Source organism: Amborella trichopoda, chromosome 3, assembly GCF_054954075.1.
Source record: "Amborella trichopoda isolate Santa Cruz 75 chromosome 3, AtrichopodaSantaCruz75HAP2 v2.0, whole genome shotgun sequence".
In the NCBI taxonomy this organism is placed as follows: Eukaryota; Viridiplantae; Streptophyta; class Magnoliopsida; order Amborellales; family Amborellaceae; genus Amborella; species Amborella trichopoda.
Window position 1 is genome coordinate 44,553,865 of NC_142338.1, and position 19,113 is coordinate 44,572,977.

The 19,113-nt window shown below is 37.5% G+C and overlaps 1 protein-coding gene across 5 annotated transcripts; it reads left to right on the forward strand.

Moving 5' to 3' along the window:
* The first annotated feature begins 3,529 nt into the window (after positions 1–3,529).
* On the forward strand, positions 3,530–18,550 carry LOC18443984 (uncharacterized). 5 transcript variants are annotated; one of them, XR_016051199.1, is made up of 7 exons: positions 3,530–3,961; positions 4,621–4,670; positions 5,061–5,166; positions 5,257–5,315; positions 5,421–5,582; positions 17,768–17,847; positions 18,247–18,550. XR_016051199.1 is itself a non-coding variant. In XM_020673360.2 (7 exons), the coding sequence occupies exons 1-6, from the start codon at positions 3,848–3,850 to the stop codon at positions 17,817–17,819; spliced, it is 411 nt and encodes a 136-aa protein (XP_020529019.1). In that variant the 5' UTR covers positions 3,530–3,847; the 3' UTR covers positions 17,820–17,847; positions 18,247–18,550. The 5 variants fall into 5 exon arrangements, 4 of the variants coding, with proteins under 4 accessions (XP_020529019.1, XP_088716924.1, XP_011626981.1 ...); XM_020673360.2 differs by having other exon boundaries at positions 5,553–5,582; XM_088860798.1 differs by having other exon boundaries at positions 5,553–5,582; positions 18,252–18,550.
* The last annotated feature ends 563 nt before the right edge of the window (positions 18,551–19,113 follow it).

Sequence of the window (19,113 nt, forward strand, 5' to 3'; positions counted from 1 at the left end):
TGATTGAAAACAAGTTTGCTAGATGTTATAGCAGAAGTTATATCACTTCTTTCTGTGAAGCTTTTGTCGAGGAACATGTCGAGCTATATGTACGGACTAGAGTATGGCTTCAAACCATTGAAGCAATTCACAATGGGTTTGGGTTGAGGTGGGTTTGGGTTTTTTGGGTCAAAAATCAGCAGTTAAAACCCTTGATCTCCCTCACAAATACTAGTATGTCAAGTACAATGCCGAAACCTATGAGATCTTAAGATATTTGTCCCTCAATTAAACCATATTTTATAAAGATTTGACTTGGATCTAGGCTTGTCATACTCTCGATCCAAGTCAACTCAATCTAGTCTTAATATTTTAGCCTTTAGTCTCACAGATATATTTGACTTTACTTTGTAGGGTTCCAAGTCAAAGTAGTTGCAGGGGAGATTCGAGTTGACTCACTAAACTGCATGGAAGATATAAGTGACAACAGAGAATAAGAAACTCACCTCTCGGACTTGAGAGTAGCGAGTCATGACCCTGATGATTTTAACGACTAAATTTAGAAATGAGTCGCCTCTTGGAAATCATTTTTAAGAGAACTTCTTTCTCTATATAGGAGTCAAGAGAGAAAATAGGAGTCCTACAACTCAGATGTAGAAATGGGTCCCCTCTTAAAAATCATTTTTGAGATAGATTTAGGAAGTAAATTTATGGAATATATAATCTCTATATGGAGATCATGAATATGTAAAGATAAATAAATTTTAAAAATAAAAAAAGAAACAAAACATGTAGACTATTGGTTTTAATGCCTTGGGAGAAGCATATGTAGAAATGCGCCCCCCAACACATACAACAATTTTCCTATGAAGAAATAGTGTGCGTGATGTGTGTGGTCACTAGAAATTTGGACATCATACCTAGTTTCGATCACTGAAAATATAGAAAAGGTTTTTATGTTGGGCATACAAGTAATCATATATGAATCTGTGATTCAATTGAGTTATGGTCTCATACAAGCATATCACTATCTAAAAAGCATTCTCCTATTTTAGTTTTTTTTTTCTTTAAATTACAAGTTCCTTTCTTGACTCATTTAAAAAAAGAAGTTTCTCTCTTGACTTCTATAAATAAATAAATAAATAAATATTCCTATGCATAAAGAAATAAATAAATCTCTGTAAGCCACTAGGGTCCAATGGATCCTCCCACAAGATGAAAACTAAAACATGCATTTCAATGTGATGAAAAGCTAAGGATGAAGAAAACATATAAACAAAAAGTTGTTCCTATAATGTTGAGCCGTTTTAGATGGTGGGTGCATAAAAGGAAAGTTGACACTTTAAAATGTAAAAAGAATCTAATTGATCATCTCAACGTCGAGATGTATAAATATGGAGAAAAGAAGAGATTCAGGTTTTAAAAATAGTATATCTTACAACGTATTATCTAGACGATTTATTTTCAAGATTTTCATGCTTTTATAGGTCTACTCGATTTGAACCATTTTGGAAAATTAAAAGTAAAAGATTAAAATAGATTATCGCACCATCCTAAGAATTTTCGATACGAAAATTACATTTCATGATGAAATTTGAAGTGCACCTTAGTTTGATTGTTTAAGGTTGCAACCTTATATAAAGCACACCCATTCTACAATCATGTATCTAACATGTAAAAATGTTGCATCTCAACCCTGTCGCAAACAATGGCATAAATGTAACTCAAGATTCTCAACGCTATATCACCAAATGCCAACAATGGATCGCCATGGTAAGTGAATAATAGGATTCATCTTATGCCCTTATTTTAACTATCCCAAAAATTGTTTGTGTGTTTTGTGACGGACCAAAGTGGGTTCCTCTAATACGGACATGAATTCAGGACCTTCATCACCGTCCAATCAATAGATTGAGTGATGATCGTATTACTAAAAATGTCACAGGTATACGTATACTTCTTTGGGGTTTAATCAGTGTTTGAAAAGTCGGTAATTTGAGTTGGAACCACAAAAAATGAATTAGGACCGGCATGCGGCTAATATGATCTTATCCCTAACTCGGGAATGGGATTTAAAATTGTATTAAAAAATAGTTTCCATTATTATGGTTCTACCGAATAGTCTTAGTTATTATCATCGAGTCCATGTCAAAAGGGAAATTTAAAAAAAAACGACTTTACCCAACAACCGAATTCAAAGTATTTTAATTTTTGGTTCTTGAGTTATCTGATAAAATCAAAGGGAAACAACTCGTTTGAGGCCCTACATTTAGGAGAAATCTTAGAGATTATGAGATTTGGAGAAATCTTATGATGTATTCTCTCTCTACTTCTTAAATTTAGAAAAATTCTTAGAGATTATGAGATTAGAAGAAATTTTGTAGTGTATTCTCTCTTTACCTCTTTGAAGTCATGGTTATCAAGGATTATAAACGAAGTCATGGTTATCCGATAAAATAAAGGAGAACAGTTAGCTTGAGCCTCTAAATTTAGGAGAAATCTGAACGATTATAAACTTATAAAAAAAAAAGACGCTCGGTGAAAGGGAGAGATAGAGTTTAAAAAAAAAACCATTTTTATCCATGTAATGTAGAGAGTGGATATGCAAACCCACAAGAGAGAAAAAAATTTATCGTTTTTGAAGAAAATTTTAAATTTTTGATTATTCAAAAACCAAAATTGGCCCCGAATCTAGTTTGAATTCGGTTGTTCAACACAAAAAAAAAAAAAAAGGCAAAACTATATTTTTTTTAAAATTTCCGTATTAACATGAAAAAAATGGATACAGTGGTAATAACGGAAACTATTTGGTAGAGCCGTATTAATAGAAACTATAACGGATATGTATATAATTTTTCTAAAATATTTTATCATATAAACATTCTTTTGAAATGATTTAAAGTTCCAAAACTTTGAACGTTTTATATATTGTTTACATACTTTTTTTTTTTTTTGTTAAATTGGCCGAATTAGCCAACCCAGGTCGCCGACTCAACTAGCCAACTCGAACCGTAGGGTATAGGTTTGAGAAGTATTTTAAAACTTGATGATTTTTTTATCTGGATTGTCGATCCACAAATTGCCTAACTCAGCTCCCCACTTGAAACCCCCATTTTATATTATTTTTACAGGCCCATCTAATATTTGCTTAGATTATGCTTAAGTCTTCACGCCAAAAGTCCCAATTTAATATTTGTTTTGTTTTTTTTCTTTAAATAATTTTTTTTTTTTTTTTTTTGAAGGATGTGTTTCTATGAGTTAGCTGACTCATTTATACACTTGCCGCCCCTCTATTATGGACTTTAAAGATAGATTTTTGAGATTCATCATCTAAGCCGAACACATCATAAATATATATATAAAAAACTTTGAACTTTAAGGTGTTTTTTAAGATCTTTCTGGTCCTATTCGTATGTGATTTGACCCCAGGCACCTTACACAGCGGCTATCTTAAAGATAAATACCTTGAAGAGACAAGACCACTCATAAAACACTTTTCCTTTTCTGAATGGCTTATTTAGATTGTTCGGAACAGGCGATCCGACGATTGGGATTGGTGGGTGGATGACCACCCCTCTAATCCCAGTTTCCCATCACACCCATCCGCTTTAGAGGGATCCAGCGGCCACCTACCGATCCCGGTTTCGAAGGATCCTCCGGTCCCGCTTATCGTGCAGACGGTAGACCGGTAAATTAACAGCCACCGGTTCACCGGGAGTTGCTCGTTGTACTGGAATTTAAGCCGTACTCCAATTTTTTTTGTTCTTTGCCAAAGATCTAGCGTTTCTCTGTAATACCGGGCACCGTTTCCAGGGTCATTCTGCAAAGCTTTACTGCACTGATACTTTCTGCAATTCGAGACAAAAACATGGGAAAATATGCCCCAAACCTAAATCCAGGCTTTGTTTTCTGTGCAATTTCAGTATGTCTCTGTGTTTTTGCCATGACGGCATCAGCTAAATCATCTCGTCGGCCTGTCTCAGTGAGTAGAATCCCAAATTTTTTTTATTACATTGAATTTTACGGGGATTTCGGGAGTATTGAGTTGAGATGGATCATGATTTGGTCTAAAAATGAATCTTCTGGGTTTACAGAAACAGATTTTAGAAAAAACTTTTGGTGCAATTTATCTGAATCTTGGGTGTTTCTGTTAAATTATAGGTGTACTTATTTGCATTTGTATTGAAAATTAATCCACTCTATTTTGGCTAGAAGGCCCAAACTCGAGCGATGCTCACTATTATTTAACTTTCCTTCTGGAGATTTCTATTTGTAACCCATGTTTTTGCTATCTGCAACCATGGCTGTGTTTGGAACTTCTAGCTGGTTTGTGTTCTTGACATGCCCACCCATGGTTTGGGTGGTAATAGGATAAATATCATTGCAGATAGCAAGAACATGGGTACAAGTAACAATCCATTTCTTTTGCTTAATAATTCTTAGACTTTGTCTTATATTTTCTTTTTGGTATTTCTCTAACTATTTCTTTTCCATCATATGATATATGTTTTGCAACCATTAAGATAGAAATTCATATTTTAGAGAGATAAATTAATATCAGTGATGTTGGGTTCTCCATGTTTTTGTTTTACAATGCAAAATATTGAGTGTTTGTGTACATTTTGATGGTGAAATTTGCAGGATTATGAGATCAAAGAGAAAACAGACGCTTGCTATGCAGATATTGAAAGGTGCTTCGAGTGTATGTGCATGAGAGAGAGAGAGAGAGAGAGAGAGAGAGAGTTGAATTGTGTTTCCTAACCAATTTTATGCAATACTCATTTTTATATTCCTAATAGTAACAGAGCTTGCACCTTGCTGCATAATTTTTTCCAGCAGTCCAAACTCAGATTTGGGATTCTTATGCATGGATTTGCGTATGTTGGGATAAATATTGGATGGTTTGAAACTTGGAATAATACCTTTTTAATTATAGAGTTTGTTAGAACAGTAGAGCAGCTGAGATATTTATGCCATTAGTTGTTCTTTGATATCTTTGTACCTTGCAGTTTTAGTTTCTTATGAACTATTTCTCCGATAGCGTATGTCCTGACTATGTGTTATCATTGGCTGTTGAAAAGCGGTTTATGGGGTTGGAATTGTAAGTCCTCTATGATAGCTAAAGAAAACTGTGTATTGCGATGCCTCTCTCCAGATTGTTATGAGTTCATATATGCAGGTGACCCGGTGAGAAATTTGGACCTCTAGAAAATAAACTGCACTATATATCACTATTAATTAAAGCGTTCTTATATTTCTCTTTTTTTGTCTTATCAGCTAGAAGAAGGGGAGATTGATTATGTACGGAGTCAAGAGTACAAGTATTGCATGCACAAGTGAGAAATTTGATTCTACGAAAGCTTTAATTCTGTTCTCTAATGTGTTACTTTTTTGGAGTTCCATATTCTATTTGGTTTTGGGTTGTAAATTTGGTATTCTAGGTTTGGTCAGTGGTTCACATGATCAAGAGATTTTTTCATGATTATTATACTGCAATGTGGCCTCATTGACTATCGAAAGGCAAAACAAAAGAAATCTTGCTGACTTGCTTTTTATGACCAAATGATTGAAAGGAAACTAGAAAGTTGTCACACTCTGGGAAGGTAGGTGCCGCAAAACTCAACAGAAGTCATGCTTTATCTTTCTATTTTTTCCATTTCTTTTGTTTGTAACTGGTTGTTCATGATCTGTTGGGACTAAAACGGATGGTATTACTAAATTGGAGAAGAATGCAGTGTGCATTTAGAGCAACATTGCTACTTTTTGGATACATCTATTTGCCAGTCCAACCTCTCTATTGACCTAATATCATGTTGTTCTAGTTTGATCATATTATTCTCAAATATGGAAGAGATTGCTGCATGAAACTGCCATCCAATCTTCCTAGTCAATGTGCTTGAAGTTGAATCCATAAGGCCGAAATTCTCTAGTACCTAAACACAGAGTCACACTGACATGGAAGGTATTGGTGGTGTCCGACACATCGTTGGCGTCAAGACAGCTGCTCAGAAAGTTCTCTAACATCTCTTTGCAAATAGTTCAAAAACTATATTATATTTTAAATATTTTAAAAAATGAGTCTTTGATCAATGCTTTAGCAATTACAGTTAACCTTATAAAAAAAATTAATGTTTTAGCAGTTTCGAGGGGAGAGGCATTGTTCCTCAATGAACATGATTGCTCTTCCATCGAGAAGACTAGTCAAACCAGCACTGATATTCTTTTGAAGGCCATAGACTCCATTGGACCCTACAATGTCCTTCAAGTTGTTACTGATAATGCTGTAAATTCTAGAGGTGCAGGGACAATTGTCCAATGCCGCCATCGCCACATTTTTTGGTCAGGAAGCTTAACACACATTCTGAGCCTCCTCATGAAAGACATTGTTGATAAAGATAAGAAGAAACCAGCTTTTAGTTTTGTGCGGAGTCACTACCATGATGCCAAGAAAGTGGTACAATATATTCGTAATCACACTAGTTGTCTATATATATCTAGGTTTTTTCTTCAAATCTTGAAGTCCTCAATGTTAAGAAGACAAGATTTGGGTTCCATTATGTAATGTTAAGCTGTCTCATGGAAGTGAGGGTTCCTTTGACATCCTTGGTTTTTAAGCGAAGGGTGGGAGGGTCTCAGGCAGGCCGTAGGAGATACAGATCATACTGAGGTACGTCGTGTAATTATGGATGAAAATTTTTGGTCAACAAACAAAAGAATATTGCTATTTACCAGGCCAATATGGAAGATGATGAAGTTTGTTGACACTAATATGGCTGTGATAGAGGGTGCATATGAGCGCATGGACACGATGCTGGGTGAAATTGCAGTGGCCCTCTATGATGATCCTATTTTGTACCAAAATGTGCATTAGTTGTTGATCGATGGCTTCGGACTAATCTTCTATTACATTGTTTGGCATATTTTTTAAGTCCTAAGCATCACTCTCGGGAATGGTTAACTATGCTAACTCCTGGTGGGGAGAAGAGGCTAAAGCCCCACCATAATAAAAAAGTATCAATGTCTTATCTTGCTGTGCTTAAGAGGCTGTGCACAGACGAGAATAAGAGGGGAAGAATACAATAGCATATCATTGATTTTGTAAGTAATGAAGGAGTCTTCTCATTCCCGGCTTCCATTTCCGACAGAGGAACAATGGCAACTATTTTGTAGTGGGATCTATATGGTGGTGGGGGTTCTTGAATTATATTCACTAGGTGTTAAGGTGTTGTCTCAGAGTGTCAACTCGTCATGTACTAAGAGGTGTTGCAGTGCGTATAGTTATATTCACAATGCTAAGCGGAATATTTTAAATGCTTTAACACCCTGAGTCATTGGTTTATGTTCACTTACAGTGACAGGTTGTTAGGTAGACTGTGTTTAGACAATGCAGAGAAGTACAAGGGATGGGATTTTCATCCTGATGATGACTACCTCAAGGATGATGTTGGGGCATTAGAAGCATTAAGCGATCCCCTTGATGCTGATGATGAGACTTGTTAGAGTGCTCCATTACCAAGGCCTGTCCCTCCCACTACATCTTCAGGCCATGTCACAAGGTTGGCATGCACCATTCCCTCTAAGTCCCCGACAACCCAGAATCCTACCACTCAAGGGTCATCTTCTTCGAATGTAGTTTTCTCGACTGCCATTGTTTTTCAAAGGCTGGCTCTCCAAAGGGGCCAGAGGACAAGATGAACTACTCTCTCTCTCTCTCTCTCTCTCTCTCTCTCTTTCTCTTTCTCTCTCTCTCTCTGATGTAAAAGAACCTTCTTGTAAATTTTAAAGCTTGAAATGAAAGCATATATTTTCATCTCATGGCTTATTTGAAATAGAAGAAAAAATCAAAGAATATCTATGGATTCATCATTGTGATTTAAGAATCTAAAACAATAAGACATCATAAATATAGGATTTTAAATGAAATATATATTCTCACAACTAAGAGGGATTGCTTACACAATATAACTTAATAACACAATGGGCGTAGACACCCCATTTTGAAAATGGTAAATTCCATGGTTTTCTTGAACCCCTAGGATCACTCTATTTCAGTAGACCCCTAAACCATAGACCACCATAGTCCATGGTCCCCATCTTGTGATCTAGCAAATTTGGTGGTTTTTGGTACTTATCCGTTTACACGCTTTTTTCAATCTTTAAAAAGATATTTGGGCGACCATTTTGGGAGAGGGAGAAAAAAGCTGGGAAAATCAGAGAACGGGTGAGTTAAGAAATCAGAGAGAGCTAGAGAGCAACCTTAGATCTAGAGAAGCAACTTTGAAGCCCTAGCCCCCTGAAACCAACTTTTAGCCTAGATCAACAAAACTCTAGTTCAACCAAGCCAAGATTTGGTCAAGTTTGAAGAGAGAACAATAGAGGACACACGGTGTAAACGCCTTGGTTCTAATACAGACGAGGCCTCGAAGCCTCGGATGTCTCGGACCAATTGGCCCGGCTAGGTATTTTCATCATCCTTTTTTCCCTTATTTTCAGTTATTTTTGTTAGATTTATGATTTTATTCGTTTTTCATTCAATCTTTCGTGCTTTTGGATCAATATTGGCTCTGCCATTTGAGAAGAAATCTACTCACTTCTGAATAGATCTAGCCTCAAATTAGAATTTGATTGCCCCTACTCTCTATCACTCTTAAAAAAATGAGTTTGTGGTTTAGATCTGAGCGATCCCCATTCGGAGATCGTCTCGATCTGCACTGTAAATAGTTTGGTGCTCACAGTGGGGCATTTCAAGCTAGATCTGCATGAAAAAATATAGAGCCAAAAAAAAAAACAAAAGTCCTAGATCTCCTTTTCAAGGCACTTTTTTTTTGATAAAATAAAGAAATAAATAAAAAAATAAGAAAGTAAAAATAAAAATAAAAATTTTGGGGCTCGAAGTTCCCTGGACGAAAGGCTCTGTAGCTTCTTTTTTTTTCGCTTTATTAGAATTCTCTCTCTTTACTGTCTTTCTAACTTCTCTATTTTCACTCTCTTGGCATCTTATTGTACTTATCTCTATACCCTCAAATGTTTTTACGAGCTTAGGTCTTTTGTTCCTAGTAATTTTCTAGTGTTATGTTTTTTCCTTTTTGCTGGAAATCCTCAGATCTCAATGTTTCTCTGTTATTTTCATCTCCTTTGAACTTTTGTGATTATTTTATTTTTTTATGGAGAAGAGAAATATACACACAGAGAGAGGAGCATGTAAATATTTTCTTTTGGGAGGAGCATGTAAATATTTTCTTTTGGTATTACTTTAGGTTCCTGTTTTTTTTTTTTTAACTTGTTGTTATCTTATTTTCTTTCCTCATAAAAAAAAAAAAAGTTAATAATTTATAGAAACACCTTCTACGCGTTTTGCACTCAGGTCTCCTTGTTGTTTGTTAGTTTTTCTTTATCTGGTTAAGAGATAAGAGCTTTTGGCTAAGAGATGGAGCTTTCTTTTGGAATATTTTTTTGAATCAAGAACTTTCTTTTGGAATTACTCCATAAATAACGCTTTGGTTTTTCTTTATCTTGTTAAGAGATAGAGCTTTTGGTTAAGAGATTAAGATTTCTTTTGGAATTAATTCTTAGCAGTCTCTGTTATTACGTTCAAAGCAATGTTTCTTACTTTCTCCTTTAATGTTCTTTGTTATCCATGGCTGATCGTGCATATTACTTGTGTTGTACTCGAGTTTTAAATCAAGTCAAATTTCTCATATTTGGAGTAACAATAATTAGAAAAGAGGGGTACTCATTCAATTTGTTCCCAAATTAGGGTCTTTTTGTTTTTTTTTGTTTTCGAGAAAAAATCATTCTAGGGAATTTTCGCCGTAAAAAAAAAAAAAAAGAAAAGAGAACTGACAATTTTCTTTCCTAGAGAAAATCTCTTTTATTTTATTTTTCAAGTCTCTTGTCTTCCCAAAAAAAAAAAAAATCTTTTAAGGCCTTTTTAAAAATAAAAAAAAATTGTTTTGCTAAAAGAAAAACTTTTTTAGGCCTCTTTGTTTCAAGAGAAAAAAAAAAGAACTATTTAAGGCATCTTTGTTTCAAAATAAATATATCATTGTTGTGAAAGAATTGTTTTGTTCTTTTTTAAGGTCATTCTATCTTAACAAAAACAAAGTGGGTGTGTAAGGCCATCTTTCTTATCCACAAAATAAATAAATAAATTTCACCTTTATCCATTTCCATTTTAAAAAAAATCACTTTCCTAAAAGAAAAAAAGAAAAAACAGCACTTTTTTATGCCTATTTGTTTCAAAAAACAAAAAATCTTTTGAGACCATCTTGCTTTCAAAAAAAGAAGAAGCAATTTTAAGGCCTTTCACATTCTCAAAAAGAAAATTTGTTTTGCAAGCAAAAAAAAAGGAAAAAGAAAAGAAATTTAAGGCTTATTTTGGTTTAAAAAACAAAAAGAAACAATAGAAAATCACTTTTGTTACAAAATTTGCTTCTTAAAGCCATTTCATTTTTCCAGCAAAGAATTAAAACATAAAAGAAGAAGAAGAAAGGAATCTTCACTTGAAAAAAAATCACCTTTAAGGCATCTTCCTCTTTAAAAAGAAAAAAAAATGTATTTTTTTTTTCTTTTCTTGTAATTCAGCATTTGCCACTTCTCTCTTTGTTCATTAAAAAGAGAAAAAAGGGGTAAAAAAAAGAAATTTTTTTTTTTAAGGGTCACCTACACCCTCTCTCCAACTGTGCCCTAATCGTGTCACCCTCGACTCGGGGTACACTCAACTAACCACAGATTGTGCTATGTTGCAACTCTCTTGACCACATACTTCCTTAGGGGTTGCTTACCCTCGCATCTTCACTGTGCTCTCGGTCGGTCAACCTCCGCACTTCACTCGGCACGATTTGTGCCTAGTGCTCAGATTTCTTTCATTGTGTGTTTGCCTGTGTGCCTTCTTTTCACTTGCGTGCTTCATTGCACACTATTGCACACAACAGACTGGGGAAACCTAAAAACCATCAAATATTTTTCAAAACCCCCAAAATCCGGCATTAACATCGTGAGGGGAACCTAGCCTTGAGAGTCGAGGTGATTGGGATTCGTGTAACTTTAACTATAAGCGACGCTCCGTAATCCTTAGCCTCAAAGCAGCTCCACACATAGTTGGACTTGGTTGATTCCTTTAACAGGTGGCTAGGACCTATGTGGGGACTGACTCAACCTAGCCGCCTTTCAATAGTAAAGAGCCCACTCCGACCTAGCCTTCCCCTAAAATCTAGGGCAAAGTTTTTGAGTGCATTGCTTGCTTATCCAGGTTGATTAGTTTTAGATCTCGGTCCGGGTCCACACCCGGTTTGAACTTGAATCCTTCTGGGTCCGAGTCTAGGCTTATACCCAGCCTAGCCCAAGTCCGAACCAGGTTCACAACCAGGTCTGGACCCAGGCTCCCTCTTGGTTTGAGCTAAGGTTCGTGGCCAATCTAACTTAGATCCAATCCGGTTCAACACCCCGTCTGAAATCTAGGACTTCTAGGTCCAAGCCCAGGCTTGTACCCAGCCTACTCAGGTTTGAACCTAGGCCCTCTCGGCTCGAGCCAAAACTCATACCCATCTAGACTAGATCTCAACCTAGGTCTAGATATATAATTGCCTCAAGGACTAGACTAGGTCCATTTTAGTTTAGGGTTCGAACCTAAACCCATTGAGGCTAACAAGATCCATCCAGTCTGGTCCTAGCTTAGGTCTAGATTCAGAGTTGTCCCTAGACCTAGACTAGGTTCACCTTAGTTTAGGGTTCAAACCTAAGTCCATCAGATCATGACCCAGGTCTTTCTAGGTCTAGGGCAAGGCTCATGCCCATTTAAGCTCGACTCTTGTATCAAGTCCAAACCAGGTTTCGACTTCAAGTCTATTCGTAAGTCCAAACAAGCCTCACCCTCTGTCTAGGCCTCATTTTAATTTGTATCTAGTTGAGATCTAGCTAGGTTCGAGTCTTAGTCCAACTAGCTCCAATTAGGTTCAAGTCAAAGCCATTCTAGGTCCAATCCCAAGCTAGGTCCAACCTTTCTAATCTCCCACAAGTATAGGAGTCATGGTCTAGGATCAAAGTAGAGCAAGGTCCAATCCTATGACTCCAGCTCAGTTTAGATCCAAGGAACCTAGTTAGTCTGAGAGGCACCGTCATAGTACTCCCTCACAGATCCATAATATTCGTGTAAGAGAGCCGAGTCTCAACCTACATGGAACCATACCTAACACTCCAAGCTGCCCTCAGAGCCATCATTTAGAAGCCATGAGCCAGTAGATTAATAGTCCTTAATACCCTGAACAATCAAGGAGTTAGGCCAGGGGCAATCCTACAAGACATGGGGGTTAGCCTCAAATATAATCGACACACCAAGAGTAAGGCCTCGGCCCAGATCTCTGAGTCAGCCAATCCCAGTCGGGTTAACCTTGATGTTCAATTAGTAGCCCAGCATAGTGCGTTCACACACAGCTAGGGAAAGTCTATTCAAGCAACCCAGCACCAGTATAGGTCAGGGTTTTGACCTAACCCGGTATCAAGACAATCCTAAAGTGCATGCATTCTTTCAAGACTTGCTGAATCGAGGGTACACCAGCATAGTCAATGCAGACAGGATAGATCAGAAGCTCAAGCTATACGCCATGTCCAACCTGTCAACTCAAACCAGGATAACCCTAGGGATCCTAGCCTACCAATCTAACCCAGTAGGGGCCAGGGGTCTAATTCTAGTCATTGCTCAAGCCCAGGACTACCTCGAGGGCAGACTCCATCTGGCAGTATTTATGGCCATCCTTCACTCTTTCACTCCAACTCTAGGGCAAGGGAATATTCTAACCCTAGGGTTAGATCATCCAGTCAAGGTCAAGGACAGGCAGACCTCACTGCCCAAGGTCAGAGGTCTAGTCATCATAGCAGCTTGAGTCGTTCATTCCAATCAAATGGTGATCCTTTCCTGCAGGCCTTCTTGCGTAGCCATGTAGTGCAAACTTTGAACGACGGGTCAACTTTGGCCAATTCAACTCGGTTGAGTCTATAGATCGACAAGCAGGACACAAAGTTCAACACACTCCCACTCCCCAGGCTCAATCCTTGAGCAACCTGCTACATGGGCCCAGTAGCCAGTTTATACATGCCACACACCGCAAATCCATGTCCAATAGGCCATACAACCAAGTCAGGCCACCGTTATACCAACGGCCCAATTCACCAACATGGAACGCCTTCAAGACTATTTAGAGAGAATGGGAATAAGAGATTTTGCAGCTCCTAAAGCCTATGTACAAGAAACTCTAGGACACTTAGAAGATTTACCAGTAGGTTTTGTGATGCCACAATTCAAAAACAAATTTTCTGGGGTACACATCAACGCCTATTTGTTAATAGCCCATACACTGCGAGACCTACCCAACCAACTTAAGGTCATGTTCTCGCATAGCTTATTAGGAGAGCCCCTGATGCTTCACCGGAAATTCATGAAGGATAACCCTCAAGCAACTCCTGACGAAATGTTCAGGCAGTTTTCCTCCTGCTATTGTGGGGCAGGGCCAAGACCTGTCACCCTTGGTGCAAACAAAAATCGAGTGCATCTCCTTTGGACTTTATAACAAGATTCAAAGAGGCCGCTATGCGAATCACTGAAACTCCACTTGTTGAATCTGTGAAGGTAGGCATGGCATTAGAGAACATGACTTCAGAATATGTCACTTTCTTCAGCAATGGGGTGATCCCCTACTTGTTTGATGTTATGTTTGAAAGAGTATTGTGACATGAGCGAGCCATGGATGATGAAGCCAGAGTCTTTCATAACCTAATGATAATTGACCCTCTACAAGAAGGAGAAGGGAATGAGGACTCGATTGCTGAAGAACCCTCTCAAGAAGGAGAGGTGAACTTGATCGAGAAAAACGACACCAGCCACGAGAAGAGTCTAAAACTTACTCTACCATATGGAGGATGCAAACTTCCACACCAAGGGAATTCACTCCCATTGACAATCCTTGTAACTTGTCATTCCAAAGGAATGTGATAGAAGATGACCCACACATGTGGGATGGTGAATTAAACTCACAAGGGATCTGAGATGAACCTGAGCATAAGCTTGGTCAAGGCTCCAAAACTAGTGATTCTTGGAATCATGGAGACAAGGGTAGTTCGAGGATGGTTATTCAAGAGTAAATAACATAACAAATTTTTGAAGAAAACTTATCACTTCGAGAACCAGAAGCACTAAGGAAAGATGACTTAAAAATTCTAAGGGGACCTCTCGAACCACCTTCGCAAGATTTCTTGAATGATCCACCAATCTGGGATGAAGAGCTGGATATTGAAAATCCAACCATGTTACTTCCTCAAGATGCAGGCTCTCTAGAAGTCGTTAACAACATGAGCACAATCTCGAATATTGGGGCACCCCAAGATCAAGAGACCTCATTTAATGATGAACAAATCATTGTTGATTCAGAAGACTCTGCAGATGCAGTTCCATCAAATCACTCAATGGGGGCACCCATATTTGATATTGGAAACATAACAAGGGCAATTGATGAAATTGAGCCTTTATTGTTAACTCCCAACATGCCATAAGGCCATCAAGTCTTAATTCAATCACTCTTCTTGTGTGAGAGTCTCACCCGAACTCAAGTACTGAGAAGGAGTCTAATACGGAGTTAACCTCCGAAGAGCAACACAAAATCTTTAATGAAAAAGATAATCGAAAAGGAGTGGAGTGATCACTCATCCCTTGCAATAACCAAATGGGGCATTCACGCCTCATACTTCAAAAGGCATTAACGCCTAATGAATAACATAAATTATCCCATTAATGGGGAAAACCTGATGAGCTGATCCTCCCAACCAAAAGATTGAGGGATTAGGATACTAATTCTTAGTCCCAATATCAAAGTTCGAGTGGAACAGTTTAAAGGAAAAGTTCAACGGAAATTCAGCAACCGTCGTCAAAGAGACTTTGGATGCCAACTTGGGGCAAGGGAAATCAAAGGATAACTGATATTAGAGCCTCCATGCTACTTGGCAAAGGGAAAGATGATCGAATTCCTACATGATCTTAAGGCGAAGAGCTGAGGGTGGAAGATAAAGGAACACTCGATGATTCTTCATCTCGAAGATCCCAGCACGGACCCGACAAGCTCATATGAGGGTCCACCAAAGGGATCACAAGAGGTTAAACTGTAAGACCCACATTTATAATAAAAAAAAAATATTGAAAATTTCCTTTAAAAACTTTTCTTTTAAAAAAATGCTCCTTGGTGGCACGAGCCTAAACTGCTAACCAATTTCAAATGAGAAACCTCGTCATTAAAAAAAAAAAAACAAAGGTTTAGAAAATGCTCCTCGGTGGCATGAGCCTAAATTGCCAACCAATAATGAAAAAATTTTTCATTCAAAAAATTCAAAAAAAAAATGCTCATTGGAAAATGGTCCTTAGTGGCACGAGTCTAAACTGCCAGCCACATTTCAGTTCAAAATGTCTAGCCCCGTATGACATAAAAGGTTGGGTGTACGTCTAATCCCATATGACGTTAGGTCGGGTGTATTAAAAAAACATCTAGCCCAGTATGATGTAAAAAGTCGAGTGTATCCGTTTAACAACGTATGACGTGAAAGGTTGGGTGTATTCAGAAAATGTCCAGCCCCGTATGACATAAAAGGTCGGGTGTATCTGTCTAGCCTCGTATGACGTAAATGGTCGGGTGTATCTGTCCATCGTTGCATGACATTAAACTACTTAGAGGGCTATATGGTTGCAGGAGTAAAAGCTGCTAACTAAACATTTGTTTTTCAAAATATCTTTCTCATTTCAAAATTTCATTATATGTCTTGTGTTTAAAAAAAAAAAACTTTAATTTCTTTGTTAAAATCGTGACCTGTCCAAGTTATGGGTTTTATCTCAAATCTCTCCCTATTTTCAAAATTTCTAAAATGTCTTTCAAAATGAAGGAGCTTGGACACCCGTACATGATGATTACTGCATCGCCGCCACATCTCTCTTTTCAGATTTGACCGAGAAACATTTTCCCATTGGGTAAAGCCTTTGAAACCTTAGGAAACCCTAAAGAAAATTAAGGAAAATGGCAGGTTTAAAGATTTAAAATTATGAAAACCCCTAAAATTAAGTGGCATGGCTAGAAAATCGAACTTGAGTTCCAAGCTTGCGTAAATCACCAGAACATCTCACGCCGAAAACCCTAAGATGAAAATGCCCTAGGTGGGTGAGCGGGGAGTGCAATGTCTTGGAGGGATAGTTGGTGTGCCCTCTGACTACGAAACATTAGGACGAAATTTAAAATGTCTGCAGTGTCTACTTCTTTGCCACTCATCTGTCCCTCGAGGACAAGGAGGGCCAAAGAGGGGCAATTGTAGACACCAACTGGCTCAGCTAGGTATTTTCCTCATCCTCTTTTTCTCCCATTTTTCAGTTATTTTTTTTAGATTTATGATTTTATTCGTTTTTTATTCAATCTTTCGTGCTTTTGGATCAATGCTGGCTCGCCACTGATCTGAGAGCAAATCTGCTCACTTCTGAGTAGATCTGGCCTCAGATCAGAATTTGATTGTCCCCACACTCTATCACTCTTAAAAAAATGAGTTTGTGGTTTAGATCTAAGCGATCTCCATTCGGAGATCGTCCCGATCTGCACTGTAACAATGGGTCACTCTAGACTATGTCTAGATCAAATTAAGAATCTAAAATAATATAACTTCGTGCTATGCGAAAAAGGGATTGGATTTTACCATCATGGAACTTATGATTCCTAAATAATGGGAACTTGGGATAATGGAAATCTCTAACTTGGAATTATTCGTTAATGAAAGTAGATCCCACAAACATAGAACCCAAGATTTTAATGTACCATGGTTGAGGGGAGCGGAGATCTATTTTGAAATGAAACTGGATTCCACTGTTGGATGGAACATAGTCCCTTTTTTTTGAGAGCGAGATCCCAAAGTCGAAAAACTGGGGTCCCTACAAGTTCACTTACAGGAATAGTGGGATTGAGGTTCCGAGGCAGGATCATCACCCTACCCTCGCGGTTCCCTTAACTATGGTCCATATCCATATCTGTATATTAAATTTTCACACCAACAAGAGTATGTTGCCTCCTGTTCAGTTTACTAGAGATATCTTGTTGCAAATTGCCCATTTTTGGTGTCTTCTAATTCAAGCTATGGTACTCTCAACTCTCAACATGCTCACCATGTTTCCTTTAAGAAAATTAGAATTACATTATTAGCTTTAGTTTTCCTTCATTTATTCTTATTCATCAGTGTGTTTTTATTCGCAAGGCAACTCCAACTTTCAGAGTAAAAGTAAATTGATTCCTCTCTTAGATTGCAAGTTGGAAATTCTTTGGTTTGGGTTAATACCAAGGATTTAAGCACAAAGTTTAATCTTCTTTCGTAGCTGGAGTTTGTTTTTTTATTCATTGTTCAATTTAAACTTGCTAAAAACCCATTCTAAACCTATTCTCTCTCAAGTTTCATGTCAGTCCAAAATTTAGCTCCATGCCAAACCTCTTTCTTGGTGTATTAAAGTCTTAGAGGGTTTCCTGGTGTGTTAAGTCTTAGAGAAAATCTCGGTATACACCATGTAAAGGATTCTGTCTTTTCATCACTATACCTGCCTAGAGCAGTGGTTCTATCTATCTGATTCCGCAACTGCTTTATCAAAAATAATAATTTTTCTTGTACTGTTAAAGTTACATTTAAGTTGCTGATGAGCGTGTTTACTTTAGGAATATATTCATGAGTTGATGTTCTTAGTTGTACACTCATACCTGAATTAGAAACTAATGTTACTTGTTTGCAGGTTATCAATGGGAGAAAGCTTGGAGGGGGTGAAAGGGGCTTTTAATTACTAAGAAAAAGCATCAGGGTTCTTCCTTTTATGTGCGACTTCTCTGAAATTCTCTCTTATTTCGAGAAGTTTCTCTAAAATCTTCAATTTAGGTCATTATTCAGTCAAAATAGGATAATCTTTGTGTCATTTGCTACAAAATCTGATGGGCCGCCAAACTAGTGAAAGGTCGGGCCTGAAAGCCTGACTTGCCAGTTTGAGCTGGTTGATTCTCATGGAATTTTATAAAATTATTGGAAGCCCAGTATTATTTAACTTGGTCTTTTAAAGCCCTTTAATTTATCAGATGTTTGAAAATGGTTTATGTCTCTAAATTCTCGTGATATTTGTGATACCTGGTCTCAAGAAAACTTTAGATAAGCTCTTTCTTCCAAAATTTTGAATGTTCTGTTTACTTAACTGATATTTTTTTTAATGTGTTTTTTTGGCAGTCTAGGAATGCATCTCAAACCACCATGCAAATATGTTTCTCATTAATGGGCAGTTCCAGAATGTGGCCGTGATGGTCATGAAAAAAAGGTCTTGTTCAGATTATTTAACTGTAGGTTTTTCTCAGTTTTGAGTTTGTTTGCTATTGGATGTCTGTCCTCTACTGTTCAGAAAGGAAAAAAAAAAAGGAAATTGGTTGTCCTTTGACATGGTGAATGTAGACCAGAAGCGTGTACAGTGATGATGTAAATTATGACTAATTTGTGGGCTCAAAAATTGAACTACATTATTATTTCGGTTCTGGCATCCAGCCTAGTTTGATTTTTGGTTTTGTTTTAGATTCTTGCTGAAGGTTGAAGCTGGTAGTTTGATCTTTGATGTCCTCTGGCCATGGTTGTTTCATTGTATATGAAGGCTTCACATATAAACTGCAGGTGAAGATTGGTCTCCACCATCCAGTCGAAGTTGATGAATATTGATGAATTTGGTTGAGGTTTAATTAAGGTTGTTCAACCTTGGTTAATCATCAATTAAGATCGATTGATGGTAGAGACTAGGATTCACTTGCATTTTATTATATATGAAGCTTTAACATATGATATGTTCTCAATTGGCAAGGACGGAGATTGTTCCGGCTGTCGGGCTGTGTTTGCTGTTATTTTAATGTAAAGTAAGCACGGTATAGAAAATAGTCTTATTGGAGTGAGGCCTCATTGCTTTGGTAATGACCACGGCATTGACTTGTTTACTTGGAATGGAGAAAACACACTTCAGGCCCAGTTTGGACAGACCATGTCAAAAGATTATTACTGTTTTTTCACTCTGGCCATTTAGGAGCGGTATGGGAGTGCAGCTTGGTCCCATCTTCC